The sequence below is a fragment of the Camarhynchus parvulus genome, chromosome 27 (assembly GCF_901933205.1).
Source record: "Camarhynchus parvulus chromosome 27, STF_HiC, whole genome shotgun sequence".
NCBI classification, from domain to species: Eukaryota; Metazoa; Chordata; class Aves; order Passeriformes; family Thraupidae; genus Camarhynchus; species Camarhynchus parvulus.
The window spans coordinates 3160355-3176551 of record NC_044597.1 but is presented as its reverse complement, the minus strand read 5'-3'; the positions used below and the strand labels follow the sequence as shown (position 1 = coordinate 3176551).

The 16197-nt window shown below is 62.5% G+C and overlaps 2 protein-coding genes across 2 annotated transcripts; one reads left to right on the top strand and one right to left on the bottom strand.

Moving 5' to 3' along the window:
* The first annotated feature begins 87 nt into the window (after window positions 1–87).
* Window positions 88–4144, top strand: LOC115913806 (gastrin/cholecystokinin-like peptide). The gene is made up of 3 exons (XM_030966029.1): window positions 88–133; window positions 3733–3915; window positions 4020–4144. Exons 1-3 carry the CDS (start codon window positions 88–90, stop codon window positions 4142–4144), a joined length of 354 nt encoding a protein of 117 aa, XP_030821889.1.
* A 949-nt stretch (window positions 4145–5093) lies between these two features.
* Window positions 5094–11512, bottom strand: HAP1 (huntingtin associated protein 1). Its single transcript, XM_030966151.1, has 15 exons — window positions 11416–11512; window positions 9632–9708; window positions 9416–9532; window positions 9224–9324; window positions 8876–8984; window positions 8662–8740; window positions 8445–8575; window positions 8294–8368; window positions 8071–8208; window positions 7845–7912; window positions 7601–7768; window positions 7058–7371; window positions 6752–6970; window positions 6237–6339; window positions 5094–5481 (listed from the first exon to the last, which is right to left on the bottom strand). The coding sequence occupies exons 1-15, from the start codon at window positions 11510–11512 to the stop codon at window positions 5094–5096; spliced, it is 2184 nt and encodes a 727-aa protein (XP_030822011.1).
* Window positions 11513–16197: the final 4685 nt, after the last annotated feature.

Sequence of the window (16197 nt, the reverse complement as noted above, 5' to 3'; positions counted from 1 at the left end):
CCTGGCCCGCCTGGTGCCACCTGGTCCCTCTGGGCATTGCTGGCTCCTGGAGGCAGAGGAGTGACACAAGAGTGACTTGGAGGCACCATGGCTGCAGCTCAGGTGTTGGTACCTGCGAGCCCTGAGGTGCCAGGTACTGTCCCATGGGTTAAACTCGTGCCAAGGACTAACACCAGGAGCATCCCTGGAGCTGCAGAGCTCACACCCTGTGCAGTAACATGGCTTTGGTTTCATTCCTCATGTTTTATTGTAATGTATTTAAAGTTATTTAAATAAAACTGGTTTTCAAAAGCCTATGTGTGGTGGGTTCCATCGCTCCCAGGGGCCAAAGCACCTTCTCCTCTTGCCAGCGTGGTGCTCTGGTGGGATTCCCTGCCCTGGGGGGCTCCTTGGGGGTCTGGGGGTTGCCCTCCACTGTGGGAACAGGGAGTTCCCTTGGTGCTGTGTGTGCTGCTCCTGCTGGGAGCTGAGGGGAAGCCGAGGGGTGGGTGGGTGCTGAGTCACTCCCTCGTTGTGTTCCTGGCAGTCCCGTGGGCAGGGTTAGCACTTCTGCTTCCCAGAAACTGCTCTGAGGAGGAGGAGGAGGCTCTGCCACCCAGGTCAGGCTCTGCCACAGCTCAGGGGCTGAGTGCTCTATTTTGTGAGCTCAAGCTCAACAAGCAAGAATGACATCTCAGTAAGAGGCACTGGCTGAGGGCAGTGATGGTTCTGGGGGCTGGCAGGTGCCTCTGGCACAAGAGGAGTGTGAAGTGCACTGAAATGCTGAATTTCAAACTTGGGTTTCTCTGCCATTGCCCCCAGCACATCTGTCCTGCAGCAGGGAGGGCTGGGGTATCCTGGGGTGCTGCTCCCACCCTGGTCCCTGCTGATGCTCCTGCAGGCTCTGGCTCTTCATCCCCTGCCACAATGCCCTCATCTGCCGTGTGTGCTCAGAGCACTGAGGGCACTGCACCTTCCTGGGAGACTTTGCTCTTGGAAACAGAATTGCTGCAATTACAGAAAGCAGCTGTGAGTGCACCGAGGGTGACCTCCAGCCTTGCCTGTGCCTGAAAGTGACCTCCAGCCTTGCCTGTGCCTGAAAGTGACCTCCTGCCCTGCCCATCCTTCCTGAAAGTGACCTCCTGCCCTGCCTGTATCTCAGTGACCTCCTGCCCTGCCCATCCCTTGGTGCCCTCCAGCCCTGCCCGTGCCTCTGGGAGCAGGTGCTGGCAGACAGGTGACCAGCCCTGCACATCGAGAGCAGTGCTGACAGCGCCAAGGCCAGCATCCACACCAGGATGTGCTTTTGTGCCCACAACCTGACTCAGCCCAATGTCTGCTCTGCGGCTGTGCCAAGAATTCCCTTGTCCCTTGTGTGTCAGAGCATTTCTAGCCTGGATTTCTCCCCACTGGACTTGCCAGGCTGCCGGCAGATTTGGCCACTGCCAGGACAGGTGGCCCAGGGGTGAGGGGAGCTCGGCGCATCCTCCAGCTCAGCCTTGGAGAAGGTTCCAGCCATGATGCCCACAGGCCTGGTAACAAATCTGCGTCAGGGTGATGCCAAGCCCGTGAGTCGCTGTGTCCCCATCACCCTGACGGCTCATTGGGTCCAGATTGAGCCATTAAAAGGCAGAAATTGGAAAACAATTTGTTTGTTCCTTGTGCAAGGTGCTCGTTGGAGCAAGCAATCGATGGCTGAGGGGTGCTGGGTGCTGCTGCCTCCCTCCATCCAAAGCCCATTTGTTTTTGGGGTGTTTGAGGAACTGACACAGCTCCTTGGGGACAGGGGACAGTGACGTGCCCCAGCCCAGGATGTCACTCACAGGGTTTATTGAAGGAGGGAGACAAATGGGCTCTGCAAATACACTGATGGGAGGTCAATAGAGGCAGCAGGAACCGTCAATATCCAATGGGGGGTGGGTGGAAACAGACAGGATCTTCAGGGGGCTCTGACAGTGAGTGGGGCCCACAGCACCCCAAAGCTTCTTGGGGTGCAGGGAGAGGTCCAGAGCTGCAGAATGGACTGCTCTGAGGTCTGTGTCCTGCTGAGGGGCCTCACAGACACAGCCCCCCAAGGTCTGCACACCCCCAAGCCTGGGGGCACAGAGCCCTCAGCAGCCCTGGCACAACAGGTTATAAATGTGTGCACATCCATGTGTGTGCGTGTACAGACACACACACAGGCACACGTGTGAGAATACACATATGTACACACACATACTTCTGTATACACATATATACACATGCATGTGTGTTTATACAGATATTTGCATATATATTGCTATTTATAAAGAGATCTGTATGTATGTATAAATGCGTACAGATTTAGATATATGTGTACAAATATTCATATATATTCATATATACATATTTACATATATATACATATATATATGCATATATATACATTTATATGCACATATATATATATATATGTATATATACACACACAGAGATATATATATACATAATTCCAGAATCATATAGGTTAGGGACCCCAAAAATCATGGAGTCCAACATGTGTGTGTGTGTATATATTTGTGAATACTTGTATATACACATGAATATAGACATGTACACATAAACATATGCATGTATATGTGTGTATTTATGTAAGCAATCATATATATACATATATCTGTGTTTCCATATATACATATATGCATTAATATATAATATATAATATGTAATGTATATTTATTATATATATTATACTATATATAATTATATACAATATAATATGTATTATATATAATATATATAATATATATACACATCGATTATATATATGTGTGTGTATATATATTCTATATATATGTATATATATATTATATATCTATTATATATACCTATATATATATACACTTATATATATGTGTATATATACACATATATTATATATATGTATATATATGTATAATTTTTATAGCAAGGATTTTATATATATGTGTGGGTATATATATATATATCTGCCTGTGTGTCTTTGTGTCTGTGGCTCTGTCTGTCTGTCTGTCTGGGTCTGTCTGTGTAGCTCGGTGGGTCTGCCTGTGTGATTGTGTGTCTGTGTGTCTGTCTGTGTGTCTGTGAGCACACGCAGATGCCCGAGGGCCCCCCCGGTGGTGGGTGGATGTGATTGGAGCCTCCCTGGGGTGTGGCAGCCCCAGCAGTGCCTTTAAAAGCAGGACTGAGTTGAGGTGATCCTGGAGAGAGACACCCACTGAGACCCACCAGGACACCCCCAGGACACCCTGCTGAGCCTCAGAACCCACAGGTGAGTCTCAGAGTCTCACAGGGCTCTGGCACTGTCTGCAGGTGACTTGGGGAGAGATGGAGAAAACCTGAGGAGCAGCTGGGAGGGACAAAGCAACTCAGAGTCCCACTGAGGGGAACAGAGGGGATCTGGGGCCTGGCCATGCCCTGGGCAGGAGAAGCTCCCCAGCTGTTGGAGTTCAAGGAGGAGCAGGATGATGCTCTTAGCCATGGGCTTTAGTTTTCAGCATCCTTACAAGGAGCCATGAGTGGGACTTGATCCTTTTGGATCCCTCTGCCTTCACTCTGATTCTAGGGGAATTGGGAACCAGCTGGCAGAGAGGGATGGAGAAGACCTGGGGAGAAGCTGAAAGGGATGGAGGGGACTTGGGGGCACAAAGGGAGGGACAGAGGCGACTGTGAACTGTCCGTGGGCTGGGGCTGAGCCTGTCCCAGCTCAGGGGCTGCCGCTTCCCCATTTCCCCCCGTTCATTGTCCCCACAGCCATGAAGGTGTCCCTGTGCCTCATCCTCGCCCTCGCAGTGGCCCCCAGCCTGTGCCGGCCCCCAGCTGCCTTGGGGGACCCCCAGGAGCCCCCCCCCAGCCTGGCCCGCCGGGACTGGCCCCAGCAGCTGTCCCAGGAGCAGCAGCACCTCCTGTCCCAGTTCCTGCCCCACGTCCTCACAGGTACTGCGAGCTATGGGTGGGTGGGCAGCCCTGGGGGGCACAGCCTGGCCCCCGTGGGGAATTCCAGCAATTTCCAGCTCTAACTGCTGCCTTTGCCCTGGCAGAGCTGAACAAGCACAAGGCCTTTGTGCATGAGGACGAGGGGATGGAGGCTCTGCACGACCACTTCTACCCCGACTGGATGGACTTTGGCCGCCGCAGCGCTGAGGATGAGGATGGTGCTGCGTAGCTGCTGGGCTGGGCAGGCTGGGCAGGGCAGTGCCACACTCAGTGCCTGCTCTTTCCCTCAATAAAACTCTGGCACCATGGCCTCTGCACTCCTGGATGTGCTGGGGACAGCCTGGGAAGGTGGGCAGGGGGATTTACACCCATCCCCAAAGGGCAGAAGGGATTTGCCCCCAATTCCAGGGGGATTTACCCCCAACCCCAAAGGGCAGAAGGGATTTGCCCCCAGTTCCAGAGGGCAGAGGGGATTTGCGCTAAGCCCCAGAAGGATGCCAGGGGCAGAGACTGAGCTGGGCACAGCAGCACACACAGCACACAGCAGCTGCTCTGTGAATTCACATTTATTTACCAGGGGTTTGGGCACAGCTTGGAGGGAGGGACACAGCTGGGGGGAGCAACAGAAGCACCCCCAGAAACATCCCAAGCTGTGGGTGCTGCTACTATTGCTACTCAGTGAGCAGGGAAGAGCTAAACCATCATTCCCTTTAAAGGCCAGTCCAGCCCAGGTGCTGGCCAGGGCCCAGCCCAGGGTGCAGGGGTGTCCCCCTGGCCCAAGTGGGTTGCCCCAGGACACACCTGAGCCCAGACTGGGTGTTCTCCATCCCTGCAGCATCTGGACAGCCCCAAACGGGCCGAGCTGCCCCTCGCTCCGCAGACAGGCTCAGCAGAAGCAGGAACAGTTTTTATTGCCAGAAACTGGCTCCTGTGAAGGGTCCACACTGCCCCAGCAGGGACAGGGTCAGCCAGCACCCCCTGTACCCCCATGCATGGGGAGCAGTGCCAGGTTCTGTCCTTGCAGCCAAGGCAAAGCCCCCCATGCTGGTGCCAGCAGCGCTGATGGACCTGGGGCAGCACCAGGAGCTGAGGCTGAAGCTTGTCCCGTCTCCATTTCCCCATGCATGGGTGAGGAAGAGGATGTGTCTCACCCTGAGCCTGGGGGCTCTGCAGCAGTGTCACTTCTGGGTGCCCCAGGCCCCTCTGGGCCCTGGCTGGGCACAGGAGCTCTCCCCTCTGGTCACCACCTTGTCCAGCCCCAGGCGCTGCAGTTTCTCCACCAGGTTCCAGCTGAAGGTGCTGCTCCTGCCCGGGGCTCCGCGCTGACCCCTGGGCACGGGGGGCTCACAATGCTGGCGGTCCTGGCCGTGCAGTGAGGGGGCCCACCACGATCCAGTCCCTGGTGCCAGGTGGGAATCTCGGCCCAGCAGGAGCCTGAAGGGTCCCCTGGGGGTGCTGGGGGGTCCAGGGCCCAGCGCCAGCGTGGGGGGAGCCAGTTCTGGTGAGGGGCTGCACAGGCTCAGCCCCTCAAAGGGCCCACAAGAAGGCACGACGGCATGATACAGACTGGAGGGGAAGAGAGAGCAGAAAGGGGATCAGCTGGGGGGTCTGTGCTGGGGGATGCTGCTGAGGGGGCCAGGCAGGACCCCCCATCCTTCCCCTAAAGAGCCCTGGGCTGTAGGAGACCCCAAAGCTCCCAGAGGGGTGCTGGGGGCTGCTCCCCAGCAGCCAGGACACACTGGGACTCAGGCACTGCTCCAGGAGCGATTTCCAGACACCAGGGTTTTGTCTAGCAGTGAACTCCAGCTCAAACCAACCCCCAACGAGCCTTAGGGGCGCTCATTAGGGCTAATCACCGGTGCTCATTAATGAGGGGACAGCCCAGCAGCCTGGCTGCGAAAAGTTCCTGGCTGCTGCCCAAGTGTGGAGGGAGGAAAAGAGCTGTGTCCATTCCCCAGAGTGCCAGGAGAATTCACTGCTCCTCTGGGCGACACCAGCCGAGGAAGGCTGTCCGTCTGTCCGTCCGTCCATCCATCCATCCATCCATCCATCCATCCATCCATCCATCCATCCATCCATCCATCCATCCATCCATCCATCCAGGTGCTGCTGCAGGACACCCCAGCAGCCACACTTGGGGAGAATTCAGGCGCTGGCACCTCTCGAAGCATCAGGGGCTGCCACTTCCTCGAGCTGCAGGGAGCCAGGCATGGAGGAGGAAGGGGAGGAGGAGGAGGAGGAAGAGGAGGAAGAGGAAGAGGAGGAAGGCGCTCGGCGGGGCCGGGGCAGGCAGCGCAGGCAGCGGGGGCCCCGCGCCTTACCTGGGAGTCACCGTGGTGATCGCTGTGGTGGGGTGGAGGATGTGGCAGGTGGTGATGGTGAAGGTAGACGGGGTCTGGGGGAGGTTGTTAACAGAGAGGAACACTGGAAGGGACAGGAGACAAGGGGTCAGGAGGAGGGCACGGCGGAGGGCAGGCGGGACAGCCAAAGCTGGGCTGGAAGCTCCTCGCACGGGGCACAGATCCAGCAGCAACTGCGTCTGGTGCCCGCTCAGAGGGGGCAGCCGGCACAGCTGGGACCAGGAGACGCCCGAGCGGCCCCTCCCAGGCAGCCGGGGGGCAGCAGGGGCTCGCCAGGGCGGGGACCGTGGCTCATCCCGCCGGGGCGGCTGCCCGAGAATCGCCCGTGCGCAGCTGCAGGCGGAGCATCCCCCTGGGGACCGGGGGGTGGCAGGGACAGGCTGCTGCAAGAGGGGAGAGCGCGGGGGAGGCGAGGGCCAGCCGAGACAGGAAGGCAGGGCCACCCCGGGGGCTGCGTCCCCTCGCCCCCCGCTCACCCCTGGGGCGCTCCTTGGCTTTGGCGGGCGTTGAGGTAGGGAGCAGCTGGAAGGAGCTGGCGTCCACATCATCCTCCTCCAGGTCATTGAGGCTGTAGACCTCCTCCAGGTCGATGTCCAGCTGCCTGAAGTCTTTGGTGAGCACCCCGGGCCGGGGCACCAGGATCCCACCCAGGTTGGGCTGTGCCAGCTGCTGCCAGTGGTGGAGTGTCACAGAGCCTGGGGGGGGACACAGCCAGGGGGAGCTCAGGAGGGGCTGTCGGACCCTCAGAGCACCTGCAGCTCCTCACCCCCTCTGCCTCTCACCTTCCAGCGGCTTCACGATCTGCAGCTTGTCGGGGAAGTAGGTGAGGGAGCCCAGGGAGAAGCCGGAGCCAGCCGTGAGCTCCGAGCCCCCCGAGTAGTTTGTGCCGGTGGAGACGACGCTGCCCTCGGGGCTGAGGAAGCCGCTGGAGCTCTCCCCATCTCTCAGCCTCCAGAGCTTGCGTTCCCGCTCGGCCTCGAAGAAGGAGCGCTCCTGGGAGCCGTGGCTCTGCTGCCGCACCGAGAGCCGCTGCACCGCCGCCTCCAGGTCCTGCCGGCCCGGGGCTGCCCGGGGCTCCGCGCCGGCCCCATCGGCCCTGCTGGGGGCACAGCGTCAGGGCTGCAGTCCTGCCCTGCACCTCCGGCTGTGCTGGGGCCCCCTCAGATCCTGCCCTGCACCTCCGGCTGTGCTGGGACTCCCCAGACCCTGCCCTCCCTGCCCCAGGCTGCTTCCAGCATCCCAACTCCTGTGCAGGAGCAGCCGCTGTCCCACCCGGCCCCGTTCTGCCCCCACCCGGCCCCGTTCTGCCCCAGCCCAGCACTCACTGAGCATCCTCCGAGCCGGAGCAGTTGGTGTGGGGGGTGCTGGCCCCTCCAGAGTGGGCAGTGGACACCTGCTTGGAGCCTGGGACGTGGTGGGGGGACTCGGAGCACGACTTGGCTTTGGCTGCCTGGTTCACGGCCTTCACCGTCTCAAAGACGCGCTGGCAGCTCCTGCGGGCAGGAGGCAGCTCGGGGTGAGCCGGACCCGTCCCGCGGCGCGGCACAAGCCGCCAGTGACAGCACTCACTTGTAGTCTGAGGAGGAGCTGTCCGTCCTCTTCCTCATCATCCCCTTGATCTCAGCCGCCAGCGAGTCCTGGGGACGGGATAGGCAGTGTCAGTGCTGGGGGGGGGCAGTGCCGGTGCTGGGGGGAGCAATGTCGGTACTGGGGGGGCAGTATCGGTACTGAGGGGGCACTGTCGGTGCTGGGGGGGCAGCAGGGACCCCCCCCGTGCCGCCCGCCCCCCGCTCACCACGGGCAGCAGGCTGGCAGCGCTGTAGCGGCTGACGGTGCTGTTGGGCAGGCTGCGGCTCCGCAGGCTCTTCACCTCCTCCCGCGCCTCCTGCAGCATCCCGCCGCACTCCGCGTACTTCTCCTGCAGATCCCGCAGCTGCGGGGACACCGGCACGGCTGGAGCACGGCCCCGGGGCAGGATCCCCGGCCAGGGGGGCACCCAGGGCTCCCCCCGGGCTCACCTCCATCCGCAGCTGCTGCTGCACCTCCTTGGCCGCCGTCAGGTGCTGCTGGAGCTCCTCCACCTCGGAGCCGTACTGCGGGCAGGAGAGGCCGGGTCAGGGCGCTGTGCCCGCACCCCCGGTCCCCCCGGCACGGGCAGGGCACTCTCACCGTGCGACACTTGTGCTGCAGCTCCGCGACCTGCGCCAGCAGCTGGCTGATCTCCTCCTGCTGCCGCGCCGCGTCCTCCGCCCTGCGCGCCAGCTCCTCCGACAGGTGAACGACCTGCTGGCTCGCCTCGGCTGCGGGAGGGCCGCGCTTTGTCACCGCCGGGCACCACCCCCGGCCCCAGCCCACCCACCTGGGCAGAGCCCCGGGCCCTACTTACAAAACTGCTCCACGCAGTCAATCATCAGCTGCTGCTCCTGCTGCTCGTACTCACAGGTCTCAGTGGCGATGCTGGTGGCCTGGGGGAGAGGGTTGGAGGGGCTGAGCGGGACAGGCAGGACCTCCCGTCTCCCTGAGGGGGCAGCTCGGGTCTCCCCAGAGAGAGCAGGGCAGAGGTGGGCACTGAGGGGCGTCCTCCAGCTGGCTGTGCTCACCTCCATGCGGAGCTTCTGGTTCTCCTCCTCCAGGCTCCTGAGTTTCTGCTGCAGGGTGTCGTACTGGAAGTACTGCTGCAAGGACAGCGAGGACTCGTGCCTGCGCAGCCTGGGGACAGCAGGAATGGCCTGAGCAGTGCAGGCAGGGTGGGAATGCCCACTCTGACCCCTGCCCGCTCCCCCAGCTCCCAGGCATCCACAGCCACCGAGCTCTGTGGGGTCGGACCCACGGTCACCAAGGGAGGGCAGGACGTGGCCAGTGCTACCCCAGGGATGGTGATGGCTCCTGGCCAGCCCACAGGAGCAGCTGTGCCCCAGGGGAGCGGCAGGACAGGGAGTCCCACTCACGGTGTGGAGGTGGTGGTGGTGGGCTCGCTCTCCTCCGTGGTGGTGGTGTAGAAGTGCAGGAGGTCATCCCGCATGGACACCTCGTGCCGCAGCTGCGCAATCTGGAGAGGCAAAAGTGCTTCAGGACACGGCCAAAGGGACCGCAGCAGCCCCCAGGGGGCCAAAGCCCAGACCTGTGCCAGGAGCTGTTACCTCCTCTTTGGCCAATTCCAGCTGCTCCTCCAGGAGCTCATTGCGCTCAGTGAGGCTCCGGTTCTGCTTCAGCAGGGACTGCCCAATGCGTGCTGCTAACTCCAGGTCCCGCTCTTTCTGCAGGAGGCAGGTCAGATCACCCCTTCCCCACTCCTCACCCCACCCTGTGTCCCCAGGGCGCCCCCAGCCCTCACACAGGTGGGATCTCCAACGTACCTCATCCAGCAGGTTGGTGACAGCACCGATATCGTGGTAGGTCTTTGTGATCCTGGCCACCCGCTCAGCACACAGGACTGGGGGGAGAGGGCCACAGGGTGAACCCCCCCCACTGTGGGAGCACTGACCCAGGGGCTCAGCACTGTCCCCCCAAGGCTGGTCTCCAAAAAGGACCTTTTGTCTGCTGGGTATCCCCTCACACAGTGCCAGGCAGGGACCCCCACAGCTGGGACAGCATCGTGGGAAATGGGGGGCTCACACCTCATCCCCAACCCTGCTCACACCTTGGAGTGGCAAGAAAAATTGTGGGTCCCCTTGCTGACCCCACAGCACAGGCACAGTGCCAGCCCCACTGCAGGGCTCACGGACAGGAAGGGGGGACAGGGAAGGGCAGCAGCAGAGGCAAGATCGGAGGCGACATCTCCAGCAGAAAGCAGGCTGGAGCTCCAGTATAAATAGCTGTGGGTGGCACCGTGCCGAGCCGGGCTCACAGGCGGCGTCCCCTCCAATCCATCCCCAGCCCCCTCCCCCAGATCCCCCCCTGCCCTAGTTTAGTTTCTCTCCGGGGGAGGGGACGCTGCCGCCCGCACCCACCCGATTAGCCCCGGAGGCGGCTGCGGGATCGGGCAGCTGCCCCCGCGCCCCCGCCACAGCTCTGCCTCCCCACCGCTCCCTGGGTCTGGCGGGGAGAGGAGGTGCCAGCACCGAGACTCGGTGCCCCCGCTGCGGGTCCTGCCGGGCAGCGCCGGGCACGCACCCAGGTGGCGGCGCTGGAGCCGGAGGGAGCCGGGAGCGGAGCCCCGAGCCCTGTCCGCACCCCAGACCCTGCTACAGCCCGGGAGCTGCCGGTACCCCACACCCTGGCCACGGCACGCAGCACTCCCGATGCCCTTTCTGACGCTCTGCTGCCCCGAGGGTGCGTGCCTCAGTTTCCCCTGGCTGCGCTCAGGGCCCCCAGTCAGAGCCGCCCCCCAGTCGTGCAGACGAAGTGGGTTAACGGGGAAGCTCAGCCACACAAATCCCATTAGGCCTCCCCAGCTGGGGTTGTGTAATGGCCAGTGTGTTGTCATGGCAATGCCCCCACTCGCCACCCCGCTCCCGTCCGGCCCTCACTGCCCCGGGCGCTGCCCCACGCGGACCCCAAACACGGCCATGGGGAGCAGGGCCAGCCCCATCCCCAGCCTCACCCCCTCCTCTCTGCACCCCGACAGGACCCGCTCTCCGCGGGGGTCCCCAACTGCACCTCGTCAGGCCCCTGAGCCATTAATTGGAAGTAATTAGAGCATGAGCATCGTTACGGTTGGAGCGAGCGGCTGGCCCTGGCAGACGGGGGCTGCAGCGCTGGCGAAGATGTAAACATCCATCCAGGGCCCGATCCGGGCGTTGGGGGGGGAAAGGACCCCGTTCCCACGGCAGGAGGGGCGCCCTTCCCCACGGGCACACCTGGCACACCTGGCAGGGCCCCTCTCCCCGCCACTCCCGCCGTGGGGACGGCTCTCCCTGGGGTCGGGGTGACCCTGGGGGTGCCCAAGGGACCGGGCGGCGACAACCCCGGGCCAGAGGGCGATGAGGGAGACGGGGATTGAGGGAAGGCACGGGTGGGGAGCGCACGGCACCTCCCGAGGAAAGACCCCGGCCCCGACCGCCCCGGACCAGCCCCGGCCCCCGCCGCTCCAGATCTCGCGGGGAGCCCAGCCCTGCTGCAGCCGCATCATCATCCATCATCATCCTCATCCCCATCCCCATCCCCATCCCGCGGGTGGGACCACCCGCGCCGCCCTCACCTTCCTCCAGCTCGCGGGCGATGGGGTCCGCGCCGCCGCCGCGCTCCGCGTTCCCGTTCAACTCATCGTAGGCGGCGGGGCTGCTCCAGATCTCCATCGCGCCGAGCCCAGCGCAGTGCCCACCCAGCGCAGTGCCCACCCAGCGCAGTGCTCACCCAGCCGTGCCCACCCTGCCCAGCCCCGCCGCGCCGAGCGGAGCCGCTGCGGCCGCTGCCGCCCCTATTTATAGGATCGCCCGCTCCCCGCGCACCTGCCCGGCGCATCCCCCGGCGGCGGGGCCGGGACGGGGGCGGAGCCGGAGCCGGACGGGAGCAGAACGGGGGCGATGCGGGGGTCGGGGGTGCTCATTGCCCCCGTTTTCCCCGGCTACATCAGGGATACGATCCTCATCAGGCACCCTAGCACTGGGCTCCTTCTTGGGGAGCCCGCCAGGACAACCCTGCTCAGCCCTGGGGGCTGATGGAGGTGTCCCACCTCTTGTCCCACCTCTTGTCCCACCTCTGGTCCCAGGGAGCCCGGGCACACAGACCCCCACAGGTGGTGATGGCTGCAGAGGGACATTGGGGGTCCCCGAGTAGCAGCTCTGCAGTGTTGATGCTGTGGGTCACTCACAGACAGCAGCTTCTGATCCCTTGGGAAGGACAGGGAGAGATTTGGGGCCCTTCACACAAAGCCATGGGGCCCTCATGAGGGTCAGGGTACATTTTTCTGGCCAGCCCTGCTCTGCCACCCCAGGGCTGGACCCCCCATCATCACCCACGTCACAAACCCTGCACCTGCAGGGCCCTTGCAGTGCTGGGACCTGCCAGGTCCCTGATGAGGAAAGGGGCTTTTCCATCCCACTCCGAGCTCCCCATTCACCACCCCTGGCTCCAAGCATGGCCTGGCATGAACCTGGCCCCCTCTGTGCCCCGCACTCCCTGGCTGGCACCCTCTCATCCCCACAAGCACACTTGGTGCAGAAGCAGCACAGAAGCAGGAAAGGTGAATAAATCATGGTGTGCTGAATTATGGAGGAGCTGGCAGGCACGTAGCACAGGCCGTGGATGTGATGCTGGTAATGCCAGCGTGCTCTGTCCTCATCACCTGCCCCAACATCCTGGTCAGCACCCAAATAATCAGTGAAGGGATGCAGCTGGAGCTGCCCCTCACCATCACACACCTTTGCCTGCTTGACTCCTACCCATTGGGATCCTGACCCCAACTACACCCTGCCATAACCCCCAGTCCCCTCTGGGGTGAGGATGGAGCAGATGCCCTCAGTCCCAGCCTCTCCTCCTCCTGGAGCTGGATTTTCCCTTGGTAAGGCCTGGGATGACACAGCCACCAAGTGGGCACCCACCCTCCAGGGACCCCAAGGACTCAAGCACGCGTCTCAGCATGGACAGGCAGGAGCTGCTTCTTCCTAATCCCTTGCCCCAGGATTTGCTGCTCTGGGCAGGTTCCCTGTGCCTGCACAAGCAGATTACAGGGGGCTATTTCTGATGGCAGCTTAAAGGTTTGACGCCATGGGCCCCCTCCAGCACATGCCAGCAGCACTGGAGGCCTGGCTGGCTGTGCCCTGCAGGAGTGTGGGACTGAGAGCCACTGGCCCCATGGAGCAGGGCTGGGGGGCTGGGGTGCTGTGCTGCTGCATGCTCCCTACCCCATGGCACAGTGGCAGAGTTTGGGGCTCAATCCCTCGTACTGCCACTGCAGGGGGCAGTGCTGATGGTCACCTGCTGGACAGAGAGGGGAGCAGCCACAAGGAGAAGGCTGCAAGCGCAGGCAAGGCATGGTGAGGATGATGCTCAGCCTGGAGTGAGCAGGAGGGTGGAGGCCTCGGCCCCATCTGTCTCCCACTGCCCCACATCCATCCCCCAGCCCCTTGCTCTAATCCTGTCCCCGCCACACGCAGGCCAGAGGCACAAACAAAGCAGAGATAATCCGTCTGTGCCCCCCGCTGAACCCCGACCTTGCCCAGGGATGGGCCACGTCACAGGGCATGGGCACTGCCCCTGCCTGGCCGTGGGGACTGCAGGGACCTTCCCCCGGGGTCCCCACAGCTCTGGGGGCTCTGCTGGCAGCAGGGATCTCCCCCCGGGGTCCCCACAGCTCTGGGGGCTCTGCTGGCAGCAGGGATCTCCCCCCGGGGTCCCCACAGCTCTGGGGGCTCTGACCCCTGCTCCAGGCTGGCATGCTGGGGGAGCAGCAGCCCTGGCATTCCCTGGCACACCTTGCCAAGCCCACCAGTGTCTCACCCCCGTGAACCACGGCGCAGCACAGGGGAGCAGGGACGTGCAGGGGGTCCCGGGAAATGCTGGGGGCTCTCTCCCACCATCCGGCTTGGCTCAGCAGCAGCTGCTCCCAGAATTAGCCCGGGATGTTCTGGGTGAGGAAATCCAGCCCGTCAATCCCATTAGCGGCGATTAGCGCTGTCCTGGCCGTGCCCACCGCCCGCACCAGCCCCGCTGCCCAGGGGCACTCACGGAAATACTGCAGGGTCTCCTCGATCTGCTGGGGGGTCAGGGGGGCTACGGGCTGCGGGGGGGCGCTGGGGGCTCGCAGCCAGTCGCCGTGGTCGTAGCCGAACACGGTGTCAGCCCGCAGCGTGTAGCGGGGCAGCTGCTCGCCCAGCAGGCTGACGATCTCCACCTCGGGGACAGCCTCGCTGCACAGCTCTGGGGACAGGGGGACACGGCGTCAGCCTGCTGCAGTGTGTTTTTATTTTGCAGGTTGTTGTTTGATTTGTTATTTGGTAGTTTTTTGGCTTTTTTTCCTCCTGCTTTTAGAGTGTCACAGACTTATCTTTGTTATTTAATCGAGCCAGGTGTCGGTTTATCTCTTTGCTACTTAGCTACTTTTCTGCCAAGTTTCAAACCCTTTCCTCCCACATCCAGTTGTTAACCCCTCCTGTCCCAAGCAGTTTTCCTCCCTTGTATCCCTTGCCCTTGTATTCCACCCCCAGTTCTCCTGATTAGTTGAACATTGTATCCTCCCTTGAGAGCTGCCCCCCCTTTATAAGCTGTTGTTTGCCCCCAGCTCATCGCCCGGGATCTGAGACTCAAGGGAGTGTAACACCAAATAAAGTGACCCATTGCCACCCCAGGCCCGTGCTGCCGCTGTGGCCTTTTTGTTCCGCGTGGTGCCTCCACTGGTAGCTGGGATTCCGCGGACTGTCACATCCCCCCCCCCCAGTGTCACCATCAAGCCGGGACCTGCGACATCAGCCCAGGGTGGGGGGCGTGTGCGGGAGGGGGCTGTGCAGGGGGGAACGTCCTGCACCCCTCAGCCCACTCTGTCCCCTGGGGGTTTGGGGCTGGGTCTGTCCCCAGAGCCACTGGTGTGGGGATTGCGGGGTCCCCCGCAGGGTGGCACTCAGGGGCCCTTCCCCAGCTCTGTCCTGCTCCCTCCTCATCCTCCCGCTGCCCGCGGGCAGGGTCCTGCTGCCATCTCCTGGCCATGCTCTGCGCTGGGGACAGCGGGCCTGGCATGCAGCGTGGGGTGAAGGATGCCGGGACAATGGTTCATCTCCGCCACAGAACGGGGACAAGGTGGAGGAACAGCCCAAAGGAGACCCAACTCCTCACCCCCCTCACCCCAGCTCCCCCGGGGCCCGCTGGCACGCTCAGCTGTACCCACCGGTGATGGTCGCGGCATCGCGGCGTGTGCCCGGCTGGGGCACCGGGCTGGAGTGGGGACAGGCGGTGACAGCAGAGCCCGGGCTGGGCTGGACGTGGCAGGCGGGTGGGCTCTGGCTGGGGAGGGTCTCTCGTGGGAGCGGGGTGTCCAGTTTGGCTGGTGTTACGTGGGGGCCTGGCTGCCATGGGGAGAGGCACCGTCCGGCCGGGCTCCCTGGAGCGGCACACCAGAGTCCCTTCTCCGGCCCCTGCCTGCGGGGAAGGAGCTGTTCAGGTGATGCTCGAGGGTTCCAGGGACACATCCTGAACCCCATAGGACAAACAGCTTCCTGGAGGCACCATCTGCCAGCCCGGGCGGCATAGCCGGGGCTCAGGTGTCCCTGCTCCCTGCCGATGGCACAGGAGAGCTGTGGGAACGGAATCCAGCTCAGCTCCACCCCTGAATGTGGGGCAGGTTTGGCAGAGGCAAGGGGACAGCGTACCTGCTCTGCGGTGGCTGCTACGTGACCGAGGGGCTCAGCACCAAAGCAGCGCCAGGACAGGACAGGAGAGGACAGGACAGGAGAGGAGAGGAGCCTGCCCTCCACAGGATCGCTGCTGGCTCGCTGCCTGTGGAGCGAGCAGGGAGGAGCTGTCGAGTTGCCCGGCACTGGGCAGACACGGCAGTAGTGCCAGGAAAGCCCTGGGGAGCTCCACCTCGCAGAGCAAAGTCCACCTGCGAACCTCCACCCTGTCGGCACCAGGACGCAGAGCAGGGAGCTGCCGTGCCGGGCAGGGCAGGGCTGGGCAGCATCAGCAGCTGCCTCATGCCAACCATAAACATCACGAGACGGGCCATAAATCCAGCATATCTCTGCTCTCTGGCCACCTGCAATGGCTCTGGCTCGGGATGCTGGCCCTGCTGCTCCTCTGCCCTGCAGGGCAGGAGCTCCCTGCACATCCCCAGCCCTGCTCCCACCTCCACCATTGTGCCGCAAGCAGCCCCTCGTTCCCATCTCATGCCAGGGCATGGCTGCCCTCTCTCCTGGCAGGTGCTCGGGGTCGCTGCCACATGCACAGCACCCAGACCGGGCCACCCTGCTCCCCCCTGGCACACAGGGACAGCACAAGGCAACACACAGCCCCCAAAGCACACCCACAGCCTTCCCCAGTCCTGTGCCCC

What these genes read in the sequence shown, in the direction of transcription:
- LOC115913806 (XM_030966029.1), top strand. Translation starts at nt 88, where the DNA reads ATGGCTGCAGCTCAGGTGTTGGTACCTGCGAGCCCTGAGGTGCCAG. An exon ending in TGCGAGCCCTGAGGTGCCAG is followed by an intron (nt 134 to 3,732) that starts GTACTGTCCCAT and finishes TTGTCCCCACAG; the next exon opens with CCATGAAGGTGTCCCTGTGC. An exon ending in CCTGCCCCACGTCCTCACAG is followed by an intron (nt 3,916 to 4,019) that starts GTACTGCGAGCT and finishes TTGCCCTGGCAG; the next exon opens with AGCTGAACAAGCACAAGGCC.
- HAP1 (XM_030966151.1), bottom strand. Translation starts at nt 11,512, where the DNA reads ATGGAGATCTGGAGCAGCCCCGCCGCCTACGATGAGTTGAACGGGAAC. An exon ending in TGGAATTGGCCAAAGAGGAG is followed by an intron (nt 9,325 to 9,415) that starts GTAACAGCTCCT and finishes TTGCCTCTCCAG; the next exon opens with ATTGCGCAGCTGCGGCACGA. An exon ending in ACCACCACCACCTCCACACC is followed by an intron (nt 8,985 to 9,223) that starts GTGAGTGGGACT and finishes TGCTGTCCCCAG; the next exon opens with GCTGCGCAGGCACGAGTCCT.